The following is a 20,000-nucleotide window of genomic DNA, read 5'->3' as shown; positions in this document are numbered from 1 at the left end:
CCTTTTAATGAAAGATTCAGTATTGGCACTGAGCTCTAATGCAAAGCACATAAAAAGTTTAGAATAGCACACTCTGATCATTTGTCCTCCTTTTTCTCCTCTCTTGTTCCCTCTCTCTTTGTCTTCTCTCTTCCTCCCTGTCATTTATTAAGAGGGATTTGCGGCGAAATTGTATTTCCATCAAATTCACGTTTCAATTTGATCTCAAACTGTTATAATATTACAATTAAAATTACACTGTTCATCCCCGTCTCTGAGGGAAATTGTCATCAGGCCTGTAATGTAAGTCTATTCATTTCTGAATGCGGGAGCGCCTTGACTCCGACTGACATGCTATAACAATGCAAACACATCCGCTGATCACTATTGACTCAACTCTAATTGCCCGTTTTCAAGTGCTACTTTGAGTAATCACTTCGAGCAGATCTGTGAAGTTTTTGAACCGCAAGCCAGAAATACGGCTGTCATTTGAAAAAGACGACATAAAGAGAACGAGAGAAAGAGAGAGAGAGAGAGAGAGAGAGTTGGCTGGCGAAACTGAGGAAACATATTAATGTTTGTTCAGGTTTTTATAATATCCCGTTTAGAAAAGCCAACAAAGTTCCAATGTAGTAATATATAATGTCAAGGTCTTATCAAAGTAAATGGCTCTCTTAGTCATGTATTTCTGAAGAATATAAACACAGACAACACTTTTCTAGTAGCTTTTTTATCATGGTGTGCTGCCATAGAGAGCTGTATCACATGTTTCCCATCTCATGCACTTAGAGCCCCAACTCTTTCCTTGCTAATTAAATTTCCCACAATGGCCTGCCTGCCCTGGTAGTGCTGTGTAGAAAACAATAGAAATCAAAATGCTGTGGTTTTCTGTGTAGAAAGTAATGGCTGTGGCAGAGAGTGGGTGGCTGTGTGGGATGTGTGTGTAGGTTGGAGTCAAGGGGTAGGAGGGTTGCCATGAAATCAGTACATGTAAATAACAGTCCAAAGCTAAAACGTGTGCTCAAAGAGAATGGAGCCAGGTGTGTGTGTGTGATGTGTGTGTGTGTGTGTGTGTGTGTGTGTGTGTGTGTGTGTGTGTGTTTGTGTGTGTGTGTGTGTGTGTGTGTGTTGCACCCGATATGGTGTTCTGTTCTGAGTGCTACTCAGAGAACATTCCATGCTTTCGTTACATTTTTTGTGTGACTGTCTGTCTAACCCCTCAGCACTGTCAGAGGACTGCGTCTCAACACAGACACTGTTAGAACACCCCCTCACCACCACCACCACCCCAAAAAATCTTTGAACTCTGATGATACATAATTTATTGTAACCATCTGGTAAAGCTTCTTCAAAGAGGTTTTGGCTCTCTCTCTCTCTCTCCCAGTCTCTCTGTCTCTCTCACTCACTCTCTCACTCAAATCTGTCTGTCTACCTGTTCCTTCATTACTTGTCTGTTTTTGGCCTTGGATTCACATTTATTTCATGCAAATTTGGACATTTACATTTTTAAAAGTCATGTGGCTCTCCTCTCTCTCTCTCTCGCTCTCTCTCGTCATCTGAAAAACAGGATCAAATGTGTCAAACTGTACTTGGGTCTACGCACAGTCCCAGTTGCCTGTCATAATCCCTCCCTCATTCTTAAACAGGCCTTTGGAAGCTATTTCATTTTTGTTTTACTTTATTCGCGCCTAGCCCTGCATTAAATATAAATGTCAGAGTATGTTCCTTTTAATCCCCTCGGAGAGTTCCGGCAAAACAAAGGGAGGAGAGAGAGAGAGAGCAGTGTGGACTGAGTCAAAGGAAAGTTAACTTGTGGGAGATGTCTCCCCTGAGTTTAATAACTATAATGAAATCCATTGCTCTTCAAATATGAAGGCAGTCTATCAAAAGTATTGATATTGCCTCCTAGGGAGAACATTAATTGTGTGTGTGTGTGTGTGTGTGTGTGTGTGTGTGTGTGTGTGTGTGTGTGTGAGAGAGAGAGAGAGAAGGAGAGAAAATGAGGGGAAAATATAAGAGTGAGAAAGAAAGCTCAGGAACATCCCAACCTGGGCGATAACCCACCGTCAGCTCTTTCCTCACAAGATAAAGACAAAGATGAGCTTGCATGTACAGTAATTGCCTCTGATGACTCATTTCTCTTCACCTCTGTGTTTGGAAGTGCAAGGCAGCGCTTACACAAGTCAGCCAAGCTGTTGTCAAACATTGAACTCTTATCATAACCACACAGTAAAGAATGTCCTCGCTGGAAAAAATAAAACTCCTTGAAGGTAGATGTTAAAGATACAGTATCACACTTTGAAGCAACTGTACAATATGAAAATAAGAGATGTATATGCACATTTGCTCTTCGTAGTATGCCCCCTCTATTTGAATATACTGGAATTTCAGTCTGAGCATCAAAAAATGAATCCAACCATGTGTGCTAGCTGATGCAATACTGCAGGTTTCACTGCAGCCTGAGCCCAAGTGTGCATTTTGATTACAAATGAGTGTTTCCCCAATGCTTCAATCCTGTTTCTCTCCCTCTCTCTCTGTCATTTAAGATTTCAGAATACTTTCATTTTTTATTCTGAGCAAACTGTGTCATTGGCAAGCCCATTTGTGTGTTTCTGTATGTGTGTATGTGCCAGTTGTTTTGATAGAGACAAACATAGCAGTGCATTAAGTCTGTGTGTGTGTGTGTGTGCGCCAGTTGTTTTAATAGAGACAAACATAGCAGTGCATTAAGTGTGCGTGTGTGTGTGTGCCAGTTGTTTTGATAGAGACAAACATAGCAGTGCATTAAGTGTGTGTGTGCGTGCGTGCGTGCGTGCGTGCGTGCGTGCGTGTGTGTGTGTGCGTGCGTGCGTGCGTGCGTGTGTGTGTGTACCAGTTGTTTTGATAGAGACAAACATAGCAGTGCATTAAGTGTTTCTGTGTGTGTGTGTGTGTGTGTGTGTGTGTGTGTGTGTGTGTGTGTGTATGTGGGGGATGCTTCCTGGCATAAAGAAGCGAGGTGACAGGCATAGCATTTACCTTGATCAGTGACATGTTCTAGGCTTTGATTGGCTGGCACAGGCCTCACATCCGCACATAAAAAGGGAGGCTTATTTTAACAAGCTAATCCGGAGAAAAGACTATGGCGACATGGTCGACACACATTTCTCCCAAATTAGCCTGTTTTTAAGCCCCGCAAGAGTATGAAACAACACCACAGCCCAAATGTTAGCTTTAACCAATTAACATCCCTCTATTCTCTTTCTCTTGGATTATCAATTTTTAGGACATTTTTTTTCCCTCCCTTTCTCCAGTCTTCTCATCCAAGGAGAAAAAATAGCCACCATCAATTTACATCGCATTCATCAGAAAAAAGAATGGCAAGTAAATATATCAGTGGATGGAAAGAATTTCTGTAAGCAACACTCCAGAAACTGTGAAATGAACCCACCAGGGGAAACATCAGGAGCTCTAATCGGAGTAAATGTTTCCTTCGTTCCCTTCTTGTACAACCCCCCACCCCTCCCCACCCCCCCCCCCCCCCCAAAAAAAAAAAAGAAAAAGAAAAAGAAAAATGAAGTAAAGTAAAAGAGAGCGAAGGAAGAGAAATGCACAGTCAAGAGTCTGATCATAATTCTCTCCCTGCGTGATGTTGGGTAGCCCAATACTCGTCGGGCTCGTCTGCTGCCTCCTGCCTTTCTGCTGCTGGCCCACATTTGTCAGCATCACACAAACTTGCCTCCCTGCTTTTTACCCCTTTTTCCCGACACTCTACCTCCTTTACAAATTAAGCCACATTAACCACATCTCTCACAGCGGTTTGTGTGTGTGAGTGTGTGTGTGTGTGTGTGTGTGTGTGGGGGGGGGGGGGGGGGGGGTTGGGGATTCATTAATAATATATTGGGTTGATTTCATGGGAGGGTGGGGGGGGGGTTGCGGTTGCTGAGGTTCGTCACTGCACACATACACATTCATTTATCTGTTTATCTATTGCCATAATTTGCCAATGTGACGTGTGAGGAGGAGAGGGAAGGGGGAGAGGAAGGAAGGGAGGAGGGAGGGAGGGGTAGAAAGAGAGAGATGGAATGGGGAGAGAAGGAAAGACAGGAGGAGGGGTAAAGAGAGATGAAGGGAGTAGAGGAGTAAAGGGGGGGGGGGTGAGCCGTGTGCCAGGCATTAGGGTAATCTGATCTCATTATGCTGTGTTTTTATGGGGACCTCACTTTGGCCGGGCAGAAACAGCAGCCTCCATCACCCTGCCTTATGCTCCTCCGCCTTATCTGCTGTTTACTCAAATATATTACAAGAGCTGGAGGTTTGGCCCCATGCAGACTCCCTCTCTCATTCTCACTCAGACACTTACACACACGCACACACAGACTCACATGCAGACACACACACACACACACACACACACACACACACACACACACACACACACACACACACACACACACATCTTTTGCCTTATGTGAACTTGGCTCCCCTCTCACTTTCTCTCACTTATAGTGGCACTCGTTGCCAATATACACACACATTCATTCATCACAAAAGATATACTCCGCAAATACACACTGGTTTCAACACACATACACACACATTCATTCATCACAAAAGATATACTCAACAGATACACACTGGTTTCAACACACATACACACACAGTCATTCATCAAACAAGCCCACTCGCACTGCCCGCAAACCAACATGCAAATACACATACACTTACGGTTGAGAACATTATAGTTATTAGTTATTTATCATGCAATCAATGCACTGACATATACGCCCAGAAAAGCACACAAATGTCATTCATCTCACAAGTCTGTGTGCAACTCATTTTATGTACATTGTAGAAACTTATTACACACACACACACACACAGAGGGAGAGAGAGACTCAAACAGAAACCTATAAACATTAGTCATTCAAGAAACAATCACACAATCACAATTATTCATTTATTGTGGATATGCATAGTACGAACGGTAAATCTAAGAAATACACTCTTGCTCAAATGCACATGGCAATAATGAAGCATTTGGTTATTTTTCAACAGATAGAATATGGCACAACCAATTATATCCATAGTCAGGTTTCTCATATTTATTCAGTATTCAGTATCAGTATTCTGCCTAGTTTTGCTCTCTCTTTTCCTTTAGACCTCTTACATAAACACCACCTGCACACACACACACACACACACACACACACACACACACACACACACACACACATACACAAATGGACACCCGACATTGAATCCAACAGGAACAGTGTGAAAGAGTGTTCTGGCATGTTATCACTCTGCCATACTTTGGTGGTCAGTGCGAGCATCCTTCAGTGAGATAAGTCAATGCTTTCCTGCAAGATTATTCCAGGCAAGGCCTTGTGGCAGACTGCTCAGAATAGCAATCTAAAATAGTGACACAGGAATGTACTTAAGCAACCTACAAAGTTCACCCCTCTCCCCCTTTGTAATTTTTCATGTTTTACAAAGTGTGCAGGAGTCAGTCCAAGGTTCTGTGGCTGTCTGGTGAGGGATGTGTAGGGTACTTATGTGTGTGTAGGGTGACAGGAGAGGTGAAATGTAGTGTCCAGTGTGTGATGTGTACTTTGGACTGAATTCCATGAAACACATGAGGACAGGAGAAGAGACCTCTCTTTTCTGATGCCCCCCCTCCAATATACACGCTCATGTAAACACACACACACACACACACACACACACACACACACACACACACACAGAGGGAAGGGGGAGGTGCTCTCCTTGTGTTTTTAAGGATCTGTCATTGAAATCATAGACTCCAGATCACACTCACCTAACTGAGCCCCCTGGTGAATTTTCCTCCCTTTCCCATTCCTATCTGTATTTTTTAATAGAATTCTCCGCTGACATTTCACAAGAAGGATTTACGCAGGCTTTACAGATGATCGTCCAAAGGAAAATGTTACTCAGACAGACAGAATAACATCCTCAAGTAAATATAATGTTTTGTGAATACATAATACTGCATAAGATATTTATGTAATAATATTAGCCTCACAAGACCTAAAGCAGTAAAACTCAATATGCTCCCTCAAGGTTTCGTCTCTTTATATGAATTTCCCTCTATTAAAAAATAGGATTTATTCTAAATCTGTACTGATATGATGTAGGCTGTTTAAAGATAATTTCCTGAAATGCTCGAAATACGCCAAATGTACAGTGAGGTCTTGACTGTTGGGTGCAGCTGCTGCAGGTGTGTGGTGTGAGCGTGCGCATGCATTTGTGTGTGTGTGTGTGTGTGTGTGTGTGAGTGTGAGTGTGAGTGTGTGTGTGTGTGTGTGTGTGTGTGTGTGTGTGTGTGTGTGTGTGTGAGTGAGTGAGTGAGTGAGTGTGTGTGTGTGTGTGTGTGTGTGTGTGTGTGTGTGACCCCCTCAGTGCTGGGTACTTGATGCAGGTTTTGTGCTCTGCAAAGAGCTGCCAGTTCCAGCTGTCTCGCACAAGGACAATGGGGTGGGGGTGGGGGGGTCAGGAGAGGGAGCCTGAAAGGAGAGATAAACTGAAGACCCCTCCCCAGACTCGTCATCTGCATCTGACAGGACACCCCTCCAACATCAATGCCTCCTGAATACACACTTATGCAAACACACACACACACACACACACATGCATACGCGCATATGGATGCACATGCATACCCACTCATGCATGCAAGTGTACAAATACAGGTGGATGCACAAACTATGCAAGCATCCAGACAAACACTGACACATACAAATACAAAAATCTGTACAAAACGCACACAGAGAGCCACACAGGCACAAATACATAGTTATTCTGTCTACACACACACACACACACATTATAACACACACACATACACACACACACACACACACACACACATTATAACACATACAGAGAGACACACAGGCACAAATACATAGTTATTCTGTCTACACACACACACAGATATTATAACACACATGCACCAAGGAGAAAATCCACACACACTTGAATCTGACGACCCCCCCCCTTTCTGTCTTTTCTGTTGCTAATCCTTCCCGTTCGCTGCAGCTGTTCCACTCCACACAATCAGAAGTCGTTGGGTTAATAAAGATTTTTCGTCAAAAAAAACCTCCCCTCAGTCTGTTTCTCAGCGTCACAGCGTGCTTGTAGAAGCAGTCTTTTACATGGCAGGAGAACCGTTTATGATGCGGAACAGTTTTCACTAAACCGTGGTTACCCAAACAGCTAGACAACAGTATTTTACTGAAATCTCATGACACATGAGCATTAAAATTAATCACACCTCATCTAATGTCCAGTATAAATGTTTAGAGTAAGATCATCCATAGTTAAGACTTTGAGATTTCTTTTTTTAAATTAAAGAAATCTTTTAAATTAGGTGCCTCTCTTGAATTTTAAGATTGTGATTATATTATGAGTATTTCAATTATCACCTCAACTCTTGAATCTGAAACTTAGTAGCCCCAATCCCTAAACCCCTTCCTCAAAAATATTGAGAGAGAGAGAGAGAGAGAGAGAGCAAAAGCAAAAGCAAAAGCAATTCACCGGGAACACATAAACCCCCAAGTAGCGTTACAAATGAGTGACAAACCCGATGTCCATTCATACAGGTCCTCTACCCCACACGCTTATTAGCAGCCATCTCTCCCTGAGCCGTCGCTGTCGGCAACATGTGGAGGTATCGCTATAGCAACCAGTGGATGTGACATGTGCTGAAGACAGGGACTCTAGCGCGCCTGAATATAAAGAGGGGCTCTGCTCCGCTACTTTGTGCTTTCAAAAAAACCACACTGCTCTCTGTCTTTTCATTCATTGGCACATGAACGCTCAAAGGACTCGGTAGCCCTCTGCAGCTTCTTACAAGGTTTGGAAAATCTGGCGGGCATTCCATTCGGTTTTTTTTCCCTCTCTCTCTCTCTCTCTCAGCTTTGTTTATTCCCTTTAGCGCTCATACTCTCTGCCTCGTTCTCATTTGCCGTTTTCCCTCCACTGCGAAAGTATGGCAAGGCAACTGCGGTCTTTCGTTACGTGGGAGGCGGATTGGAGGTTGTTAACTTTTAAGCAGCGGGACCAAGAGGAGACTGTAGTCCAAAGCGAGTTGCTGCCGGGCGCACTGCTGCTAACGGGTGGTTACAGTAACCAAACGCGCAGCTCTGGAATAGGAACCTACTATCTCCACGACGATCTCCGCGCTTTGGTTCCTCAATATGGATTTAGGTAACTATCCCTTTATGCACTTCTTATGAACATATTTGCAGGAGCGCAATGAGAAACTCTGAATATCAGTTTGCTTTACGGTTTCAGAGCATGATTTGTGGTGCAGCCAAACTCAAGCGAGCATCCTTGTAAATGTAAAGATGGGATAGTACTCTACAACTCTCTATTGGAGCAGTTATCCTAATTGAATGCATTTTGAAGAGAATCTGCAAACATGAACGCATTTAGTTTGACGTGTATGTAGACGATATGCATACATATCCTGTTTACAGCATACAGATCACGTATTGTGTTACAGTGCGGCACTACAACGTATTGTAGGTTTACACTTTAACCGCAGCAGAATCTTACCTAGACTATTGATGGATGCCGGCGAACATTTAGCGTCGTCTATTTAACAATATGCATAATATTTATAGGATCACGATTTTGCACGGGTATCTTTGAACATTCGTAATGGTTAAAGAGAACTCATGATGCCTCATGCTGTACGTCATATTGCGACTCAAATTATCCGTCGCACTCACTCCATGCGATTCAGAGGACTGATGCTCCGGTCTGTCCTCCGGATAATAGAAGTTTACCGATCGATTGCCGTTACTTTACCCCGAAGGCTACCATGGATCAGCTAGGTTAGCAGCAAGATATATTTATTTAAACCCACATATTATTATTTGAACGGCTTAATTCTAAACTAAACACCACCGAACAAGGTGATTATAACATGCTTAGGCTATGTTTAAACACAAACGACTAAAATGCGCACATTGTTTAAATGTCACCAAAATGTCTATGCGCCTTTTTTCTGTATTCTAGTCCGTATTGGTAAGCCAACAGTAATGTATTCATATCTAATCAATACAGTGTAGCCCAATTTGTAATATCTTACATACACAACACCAATAACAAACCAATGTTATTTTATATAATGTGTAGGTGTATTCAGAAAGTGTTTGGCGGTTGCCATTTCAGTTTACCTCAAGCAATTTTCAGACCACTGTGAAGCAGATTGTTAGATTTTATTTCTATCTAGTCATATTAAAGGAAGTTGCTTGAGACCATCATTCATATGCAACATGTAAAATACCACTGAATCTACAAATAACAGTAGTACCATCCATAATACTTTTAAACATAATTATGGCCAAGACCGCATTCAATTTAAACATGCGTGAAAACATCGGGGGTTCTCTTCTGTATTTTATCTGTTTTTTGTCATTTTAATTTGAAAAGGAAATTGACAGCTAAAATATGTGATTGCAAAGCAAATTTCATTCATTAACTTATCCTTATGGTTTTACAGCTGTGATTTATGTAAGATCCAGCCAGGCCAACTCCATAAACTATCAACCATGTTTGAATCAGAGGGCATCTGCACAACAAAATCGAATATTGTCTTAGTGACCAGGGCATCATCTTTTTAATGTAGTATGACATTTTCTTGATTTTGGAAGTAGCCTATAGGCATAAGTGTATGATTAAGTAATGTGTTTGTGTGTTTTCATAAGGTTATTTATTTACTAAAACAAAACAAAAAAAAAATCTCCTGAAAGAGTTTGAATGGAGTGGGTGTGGGCTGTCCGTGGAAGGCATTGTGATGCTTAGGGCTTTGGACAGAGATCATTGTGTGTGGAGAGAGGGGGAGAGAGAGAGAGTGAGCGAGCGAAAGGGTGACCGGCGCTCTCCCTCTCTCCCCTCTCGCCCTCTTAGCCTGACCTTTCCTCCATCATTTGAATAAGCCAGAGCCTCCGAAATCCATCTGCCCTTTGTCTCCTGCTCGATTCCTAATCCCTCACTCCCTTTCACGGGGTGGTGGAAAAAAAGGGAGTGAGAAGGAGGGAAAGAGAGAAGGAGAGAATAAGGAAAGATAGACAGAGAGAGAGTAGGGGTAGAAAACTTCTCCTCGTCCATACCTCTCAGCATATTACTTGCTAGAGACAATGCCCAGTATCAAGGAGTCCTGACCTTAGTTAAAGTGAAGTGATCATCTAGAACCAGACAGCTGCTTTGAAGAAATGAGCTCTTGCTGGCTTAAAAAAAAAAAGCTCATTATGTTGTCTGTGTGTGCAGAATAACATGCTGTCCAATTTGAAGAAATCAAATGTATTGGAACTTATCCAGTTTGTGTATTTTTGTAATCAAACATTATTTTTGAAAGAAGTATCCTTAAATGTATATACACATCAGACCTGTCTCACTGTGCCTTTATGCTGTGAACGCAGCACACTGCTTAACCTAAAGTTAGAGCAGAGCTAGTTTTTTTGTACTTCATTTTTTGTGTTGCTGTTTTAAGGTATTTCAAGCTAATCAATATAATTTTTATATTATTTTGAAATATGTTTTTATAGCTAAAACACCATGTTAAATGTGAAATTAGCACCCGCATTTTAAAATCTACATTATATAAGAATGTACCAATTAGCCTGTTAGTTAAGCCAGGTGATATCTAACTGGATATTTTAGATTACCAGCATCTTTGCAATAATATTTGTTTATTTTGGTTTTCTCATTTTGCTGTGTAGATTAATCTGAGACAGCGCCTTGGAGCTTTTAATATGAGCCGGTGTATTCATGCTGACTGTCTCTGGCAGCGTTTGCTCACGTGAATTGGAAAATTTGCAAGTCCAATTTTATTCCCGACAGATGAACAAAAAAACTCCTGGCATAATGGAGACTCTCTCTTTCTCTCTCTCTCTCTCTATCTCCCTCACACACATACACACACACACACATACACACACACACACAAAACCAGAGGTACACTCACACACGTAGTTCCAGTAGACAAAGCTTATTGGCTGTGAGTTTCCCCCCCCCCCCCCATCTTTTCATGAGACAGTTGAAAAGGACACGTCATATTGTGAGATGTGTACGGAGTTTATATATGATCACAGATCTTGCACAAAGATCTACAGTTTCCCACAAAAGATCCTATATTCAGGCACACCAAGAAACTCTGAGCCGTTGTCCAGCTGTTTCAAATAAATAATTTATTGCTCTGTAAATGACCCATGCCTTCACGGGGCTAAATGAAACTAACTGTGCCATCAATAGTAATATTACGATAAATTATTTGGTGTGTAATTTATGAATTTGTGATTGCATTTAATGGCCTGCCACAGCTGTAACAAACAACTCTCACATAGTCCTATATTTCTTACCCAACCTAAGCGTTAATGCTATTAAGTGTAGCCGCACAGTTTAGCCCACATGTCTAAATTATATCAGCTGTGTCCTGGGGAATGAGGACTATGCTGCGTATTCTCTTTTATCATCTTGACTTTTTTTACTACACTTGTTCCTGTTTCCTTTCCTTCCACTCTTTCTTTAGTCCAGCCAGTAATGTAGTTAGAGGAGTTTAATAACAGGCCATAATTTACATGGACATTCACTGACCTTTGTAACTACTGCGCTCCTATTTTTCCTGTGTATTTGTGTTGGAGCAGCTTGTGCCGTCTTCCATGTTCACATAAAAAAATAGGGGTGTTTGATGATTTTTTTTCTTTTTGGTATTTCATTATTATTTTTTGTGTTCTTCTTTTCTTTTGAGTCATTCTCTGTGACTGTGCCTCTCTCCCCAAACCTTATTAACGAGCCCAATGCATTTATTCTATTTAGTCATAATTAATTGTGGACATTATTTAGCCCAGCACAATTTTCTTTTCATGGCCATCTTTTCATGTCGGAGATCTTTTCATGTAATTCGATTGAGAGCACTAAGCTTGTGGAGGCAGGCAAGGAAGGAGGGAGGGGGGGGGGGGGGGGGGGGGGGGCGGGGGGTTATCCCTAAGCCTATAGCCACACTGAGGACATCCTCCAGTCTGCTCCCTCTGCTTCTCTCTGCGTTTGATGTGCACAAAAAAAAAAACGTTCCTGCCACACAAAAGCACAGAAATGCCAAAGAGAGAAAAAGGGCCTTACTCCATGGAAACCGAAATACAATTGAGCAAGTCATATGAAAGATATATTTATTTTTTCTCTGAAGGGGGAAAATATGACAGGAAGAGTTCAGCAGCAGCATATACAGGCTGATCCTGATAGAAAATAACGTTTGAGAGTCGATAGAATTAAAATATAATTTTCTTCATTTTTGATTAAGAAAGCTCCTTGTAAGTAGCAATACATTGTATAATAATGTGTAATAATAGCATGGCAACCTTTAGGAATTATGTAGCTAGGTTTATCATATATAAGGAATAATACATATTCCCTTATACTTTGACATGTAGAGGATAAAATGCTAATTGGAAGTTAAGAATGGCAAGGTCTTCTAACCCGAAGAGATATAGTCAGGCCCTTTTTTCCCACATGGCTTGATGGTTGTCCTTGAGCCTCAAACAGCTTTGATGACTATTTGATGCTCTCTGCATTATGCATTCCTGTTCTCATGCGTTTTCTCTTTTTTTCCTCCCACAAATTTCTTCTTTTTTTTTTTTATTTAACTTTAAAAAATCCCAGCACCCACAGAAGGTGTTTTTTTTTTTCTTCTTCTTCTTCTTTCTTTTTTGCTTTGCTGAAGTGGAGCGTCCACTGCAGTGAGATGTATAGCCGGTCCCTTGCTGAGCCCATAGAGTCCCCCCTCCAGTCTTTCAGGGAGTTTTAATAGTGTAGAATAATAGCAGAAGCTGTTTTTTTTTTCTGGGGGGGGGGCCTTCAGGTCTGACCCACACTCCGAAGGCCCTGGCTATTCAGCCTCACAGGCGTGTGGAAACAATGCCTTTCCAATTCTCATCCAGCTTAGCCCTGGCTGTCACCCCACCTCCCGGGGGGTTAACAAGCCTGACAACCCCAGTTCTGTGGGATGTTTCTGGGCTGGGCCCATCAGAAAGCCCCCTCAACTCCCCCTCAACCACCCACCCACCCCTCCATGTCTATACACACCCTTCAATGCACCAAACCCCCATCCGCCTACCCTTACCCTCAGCCCCCTCCACCCCCAACCCCCCCCCCCCCCCCCCCCCCCCCAACTAGTGCCATTAACCGAGAGGTCCGAGCCAGGGATGGAGTTCTGCCCAAACCCAGGGCTAGGAGGCTAATTAGCGACAAGCTTTTACAGTGAAGACCGACCCTAATTGCCCGATTGTGGCATGCTTAAACCTGCCAAGACAAGAACGAGCCTCAACTTCACAGGCTCAGCCACACTGTGCGAGTGCATGTGTGTGTGTGTGACTGTGTGGTGTGTGTGGGTGGGTGTCTGCACTCCACTGGACAACAAGAACAGGAAAGTGGAACCTGGCTAGGGTGAATACACCCACATAAATTTAGCATGAGAACAAGATGACTTGGCTGCCTGAGCTACTGGTGAGAGATGAGGGGGTTCTAGCCTTTAGGGTCATCATCATGGGGGAAATGCAGTCACATTGCACCTTTGTTTTATACTCCAGAACATTTATGCTTTTCTCTCCTACTCTCTTACAGTACTTGCATACTTAGTCACTTGCCTTCACTCTCTATCCCAGTCTATGTGACCTCTTCTCAATTGCTGTTGCTTTTGAACATTTCTTTGGAAAATGGTGGCAGTGCTTGTAGTGCTTGAAGTGAAAAGAGTTGGGTGTTATATCCAGGCAGAAATCTCGATTAACAGTGTAAATTGTATTCATAGCAATCCCTTTGGATTACTACCCCAGGCCTTAAAATATGCACTGATGCTCTAGAAGAAATATTGCCATAAAAAATTGATAAGTCGCAATAATGCATTATCTGTCTACATTTGCATTCATTGCTATGGAGATTTGCCTTTCATTGTCACGAAGACTTGATATCTGTCAAGATATTTCGTTTTTATTTTTGGCCCGTGAGTTGCTGTTTTAAATGCAGGCTCCATGATTAAACTATATTTCCTCTCTCTTCTTTTCACAGAGGAGCAAGCTGAACCAGATCCCTATCGTGAAACACAGCCATGTGGAGTCCAGCAACTTTCTGGTTTTGACCGTGGTGTCCATGGTGTTTATTGTCATGGTGCTGGGGGTGTCGGGGGCGCTGTACTGCCTGCGTCACCACTCCCACCTCAAGCTGAAGGAGAAGCTCGCCAGCCTGGGGACTGACACCAGCGCCGATGCCACGGCAGCCTATCAGGTAAGAGCTGTCACCCTCCCTCCACCAATCATGTCACAGACTCACAGATTCCAGACCTCCCACCGATGCGATGGTACGCGCTCGTGCGGTCGGGATTTGCTGGGATTGTTCGTGGTTGACGTATTTTGTCTTTTTTTTGCCGTTGATATATGAAGTCCTGCGCAGAGAAGAATACGGCGGGGTGGGAGGAGGGGGTTGTTTTTTTTTGAAGTCTTGTTTGAAAAGGCAGCCTCACGGCGTAGTGCTCGCACTCAAGCTGAAGGCCATTAAGCGTACTGCAGCCCCTCATCCTTTAGTCTTCACCTGCTTGCAGTTACACAAATCCAGGGCCAATTTAAAAGCACTCTTAGGCCACTCCCCAGTCCTCTCCGAGCATTGGCGGGCGCGGACGCCACTCACTCGCGTCCCCATTGTCGTCGCCCCCCCCCCCCCCCCCCCCCCAACTGGACAGACGGACGGTCGAGGCCAGATGTCCCTGTGTGCCAGCAGCACTGAATATGAATGCGGGCTGAAAAGGAGGGCCTTTTTAGCAGGGAAATGAGTTTGTTGTCTGACCTTTTTCCGCGGCGCCAGTGCTGCCGCTGCAGCTGCCGGTGGTGGTGTAGGTGGTTGAGGCGGGCAGTGGGGGGGTGGTGGTGGTGGTGGTGGTGGTGGTGGCGGTGGTGGTGGTGGTGGGGGGTGGCGAAGCCGTATTGATTTTATTTTGTTGGGCTCAGCTGTGCTCAATATAAGCGGAGTGCAGGGGTGCAAATCCGCACGTCACTTTCCCATTTTCAATATTTAATCACGTCTCTGGCTGCGCCACGGCCCTGCCCATGAATATCGGCAGAGTTATTGCACGCGAAAAGAAAAGAGTCGAGTTGTATCGATATGATGGAGGCGTGTGTGTTTGTGTGTGCGTGCGTAGAGGGGGGTCTTGACAGGGGCCGGTGGCCGCATTGTCATATATTCATTTCCAGTTTGCAATTATGAGACATTGATTTGTTTTTAAAAGAAAGACGGGGCCCCAGCTGTGGCGCAACTGGCTGGTGCACCTGCACCGTACGCCGGCGACCCGGGTTCGATTCCCGCCCCGTGGTCCTTTCCGGATCCCACCCCTGCTCTCTCTCTCATTCGCTTCCTGTCACTCTCCACTTTCACTATCATTAAAAAAGGCATAAAAAGGCCAAAAAAATATACAAAAAAAAAAAAAAAGAAAGATGGATGGGATTTTCAGAGCTCAGGCTTTGGCAACTGTTGGCACCGTAGCAAGCGTCGGGAGAGACAGGCACCCGCACGCAGCCGTGTCGCTGAAAAGAGCGCCAGGCCGAAAGCGCGCGGTGGTTTGCCACGTCCCACTGTTTGCCTGGGGTTTCCCCTAAGCTGCTGGGTCTGTGCAAGCGGTGAGAAGAGGCTAGGAGGCTCCACATGGCTACATGCAATTAGCCCACAGCTTTTGCCCTCCTGTATTCAAAACAGATGACCACAAGCACCAAGGGGGGGGAGATAATGGAAAAGGCTGTGAGAGTGTTTTATTTGTGATGGAGGAAGTGAGCATGTTTGAGCTTGTGTATCTGTACCTTCTGTGTGTGTATGTGTGTGAGTGTGTCTGTGTGTGTGTGTGTATGTGTGTGTGTGTGTGTGTGTGTGTGTGTGTGTGTGTGTGTGTGTGTGTGTGTGTGTGTGTGTGTGTGCGTGTGTGTGCATGCATGTGTGTGTGTTCGTGCTGCTGTGCATATAAACATGGCTGCCCAACCTGCACAGCGAGCTGTCATCCTCCCCATTAGCGGGCGAATATTAATGTGAGGGGAGGAGGCCAGGAGAGTTTGCCTGTGTACGGCACTCTCCGCCTGGGCTGCCACCCCCCACCTCCCTCCCCTCTCATGGTGTGTGCTGAGGTTGGAGGGGGGTGGGAGGGTTAGCGGGGTGGGTGTAGCATTAGCGAGTCACACCAGCTCTCCCACCCCTGGCCCTCCCCCACCCCGCGCCTCTCTGACCCCCACCTGTCAGCCCTATGGTGCACCCCCTTTCTGTTCCAAATGCTTTTACTGCTGCAGTACATTTCCTTCTGGACAGGAGTTGTACTACAAGGGTGCCTTATTGCTTTTTAAAACTCATATGGGTAGTATGAGAAGAGGGAGTCACGGCAAGGCCATGTTATGAAGGAATCATTGTGTGTGTGTGTGTGTGTGTTTCTGTGACTGCATGTGTGTGTGTGTGTGTGTGTGTGTGTGTGTGTGTGTGTGTTAGAGATTTTATTTGCATCTGTTCATTTTCAGTGAATGATAATGACATGTTTACTATTGACTATGTGGCCATACATGTCTCATATGTAAATCAACTGCATCATTTTTAATGTGATTGATCTGTTTTTACTTAGTGTGATATTTTTTCAAGCTATATATATATTATCTATATATTTTTTCGAACAAATACATGATGCAATATGAAGATCGCTTGTTCTTCACATGAAACACGGGCGTTTGGCAGATATTTAAACATGCTTTCCTGTCACGCTCTTGCTTGTCAGTCGCCCAGCATCCTTTCTCCTCTCCTCATCGTGATCAGAGCGATCTTGGAGTCTGCGTTTTTTGCACGGAGAGCTGGGAAACGGTGAGATCTCAGGCACACCGTGGCCCGTTTTCTCCTGGATCCCGTCTCTTAATCACGTATCGAAATCACCCTCCACGTCAGGCCGCATCACGCGCTGATCCCCCCACCCCCCACCCCTCCAATATAATGGCCAAATCTCCAGCTCCGATAAAGCAGACACTATCAATGGGGTTTCAAAGATATGATCGCTGTCTTCAAACAATGAGAGCTGCCTCTATTTCTCTCTCTCTCTCTCTCTCTCTCTCTCTCTATCTTGCTCTGTCTCTCTGGCGTTTACTCTCTCTCTCTCTCTTTTCGTTCTCCTTTGGTCCCCATTTTCTTTTCTCTCTTTTTTAAACTGTCCATCTGAAGTAAATAACTGGCAGGGTAGGCAGACAGAGCCTGGGCTAAGAATCTGTAATGGCGCTGTGAGGCATGATGGGAGCAGAATTGAGTCATTTTCGGGAAAGGGGAAGGCTGAGGCAAAGACAGAGCTCTTTTCACACCCAGCAAATGTTTTTTTTTTTTTTTTTAAATAAAGACACAGAAATTAGCCTGGATAATATGGTCCCCAGCTTCGTTTTGTTGGCCCATTTTCCCGTCTTTAATGATTGAGATGATTTTATCGTGATTTTTTTTACCCAAAATTAGACATTATGGAGGTACACATGTTCTGTGCAAAGGACATTTTTGCACACATAATGAACACACTAGCTGTCTTTGTCACCATTGAGATGTGTTCTTTTAGCTGGCTATACTTATATGTTGCTTTTGAGTTCCAGCCTGAAATCTTTGCCCTCTTTAAAGCAGAATATATATTCTTTTATTTACACTACGAAGAATCCCTTTAATCTTTCATCTCTTAGAAGATTATTCCTGAATATATTTGCCATAGAAATATGTTCCTAAGCAGTTTCATATTATTGATTTATAGCCAGTTTATGCAGGAATATAAATGTATTTTATTGATTTTTCAATAAAATACATGTTAGAGATTATACTTTAAGGAATAAATATTGTAAATGATTTTGAATTTATTTCAATTCATACCTGTATAATATGACATAACCTATGTCTGTGCTGTTGCAACAGTAAGTACCATTATGCAGGAATATTCACAGAAAAATGTTTGTATTCCTCTCACCTGAACAGCAAACTGTCAGTGGGGGATATGAAAACAAGGGGTTTGAGCATAGCTTTAAATATGTGCACATCAGGATGCCTGGATGCCAAAAAAGAGAAGAACTGAGGGTGGCCTTGTGCTACTGCAGCCAAAGCCCTAGAGGGTCTGAATTATGCTCTCCAAAAATGTATTTAAAATTCTACCCATTCGTTTACTGCAACCCCCTCAGTTAATCACGTTTTCCCAAGCCTATTCCCCCCTCCTCCTAAACCCTTGAAAGACCTCCAGTGGCCTTTGGAGAGCAATGTTTCATCTGTAATTGCCCACGGGCCAGCAGTGGTCTCTGTCTTCCCGTCAGTCGGTGTGTGTGTGTGTGTGTGTGTGTGTGTGTGTGTGTGTGTTTGTGTGTGTGTGTAGGGGGGTGGACAGAGGGGGCATTGCTTATGGCCCTGTGACTCTCGCCTCAGGGGCTCCACTTCCTGCGTCCCCCTACGGTGTCTGATGGACGTGTGCACTGATTGGTCCAGCTGCGAGTCCGGAATGAGTGTGCCGTTCGGGTGCCGCATCTGTCTGGCCCACCGGAGGCTGTCACAGCGAACGGTCTCAGCCCGTTGGCTGGCTGCCATCACCGTGGCAACCGCAGTCCATCGGTCTCAGCGACGCTGGCCGTTGTGACTCCACTGCTGCACCCCCCTCGCCCCCACATACACACACACACAAACACACACACACACAAACACATGTACACATACACACACACACTCTTGTGTTTGAACGCACCCAGAGAGAACCATCATGGGGAGCAGACAAGGAGTGTACAAAAAGAGATTCAGAGCTGCAGTTAATAAAAAGGTGATATCCTAGCATCAGGAATAAACCCACATCTCCTCTGCTCTTCATCAAATCATAGGCTCAAGCACATTAGATTTATATATATGTATATATATATATGTATATATATAGTAGGCTGTGTAGAGACGTGCTATGTCTTGTACCGTAATGAGCCCGGTGGACTCGGGGGTTTCTCTCTGTGCTGGAGCTCCTGGTTGGTTTCTCTGCCATTAGTTGCGGCTAACTCCATACCTGTCAGAGGCCGAGTCGACTTGACCTGCCTGGCCTGCAGGCCAGAAGCTTTTGAGAGGCTGTCAGGGTTTCTTAGCCCTTCCCAGCCCGCTCCTCTCGTCCTAATCGTCCTGCTCTAGTCCTCTTTTTTTGACTCAGAGCGGATCTTTAGAAAATTATAGCGCGCCAACTCGCCCGTGACTGCAACCTGCGTCTCAGTGGCCGCCGTGGCGGGGCTGGACACGACTCGGTTTGTTCTTCCACGTCTGAGGTGACTTGTAGTCGATGGCTGAAGATTAGTGCTGGAATAACGTTATGAAACTGCCCATAGAACCCTATTACTCATCTGTCTACTCGGATGGTGCACTAAGCGTTCTGCAGTGCTGTTGATCAATACAGACCTAAATTACAAATGGGTAAAACTGTCTTCCGTGGTTAGCCAAACGGCGATATCTATTCTAGTTTGGAATGGCATGTTCCAGTAAGTATGATCTATTGTATGCATTAGCCATACGACTGTATGCATATGATCTTTGTCCCCCCGGGTTGTTTTGATTAAATATCGTTGTGCGATCAGGCATGAATCTGATTAGTAATGTTATTGCAGATCTTCATCAGTCCCCCAGACATTACACCCATACATCCAAGATATTATTATTAATGATCGAACAGATTTGTGGTGATGTCTTAATGCCTGATTTCAAAAGCAATGTCTTGAGATGATTGATGATAGAAGGGAAAGGTGATACACAATCTACTATGTGTATCAGTGGTATAGCTGGAATGGCTGTTGTTCAAGTGACCAATCTTCCTCACTCCTCCTCTTCCTCCCTGGGCAGGACTTGTGTCGGCAGCGAATGGCAGTGCAGACGTCTGAGCGGTCGGATGGCGGGGAGCGTCCAGAGCCGTTGGCGCACACGTCGCACACGTCGCACACGTCGCGCATCAACAGCGTGTCGTCGCAGTTCAGCGATGG

General features: G+C 44.2%; 1 protein-coding gene across 1 annotated transcript in view; it reads left to right on the top strand.

The window, feature by feature from the left end:
• Positions 1–20,000, top strand: part of ptprn2 (protein tyrosine phosphatase receptor type N2) — a 199,877-nt gene that overhangs the window by 149,891 nt on the left and 29,986 nt on the right. The window contains exons 14-15 of the mRNA XM_042068215.1: positions 14,053–14,268; positions 19,864–20,000. The exon at positions 19,864–20,000 is cut by the window's right edge and continues 97 nt beyond it. Of these exons, the coding sequence (XP_041924149.1) occupies positions 14,053–14,268; positions 19,864–20,000 (353 nt within the window). The remainder of the gene's footprint in view (positions 1–14,052; positions 14,269–19,863) is intronic.

The sequence above is a fragment of the Alosa sapidissima genome, chromosome 17 (assembly GCF_018492685.1).
Source record: "Alosa sapidissima isolate fAloSap1 chromosome 17, fAloSap1.pri, whole genome shotgun sequence".
NCBI classification, from domain to species: Eukaryota; Metazoa; Chordata; class Actinopteri; order Clupeiformes; family Clupeidae; genus Alosa; species Alosa sapidissima.
This window is presented reverse-complemented; position numbering and strand designations above follow the sequence as displayed.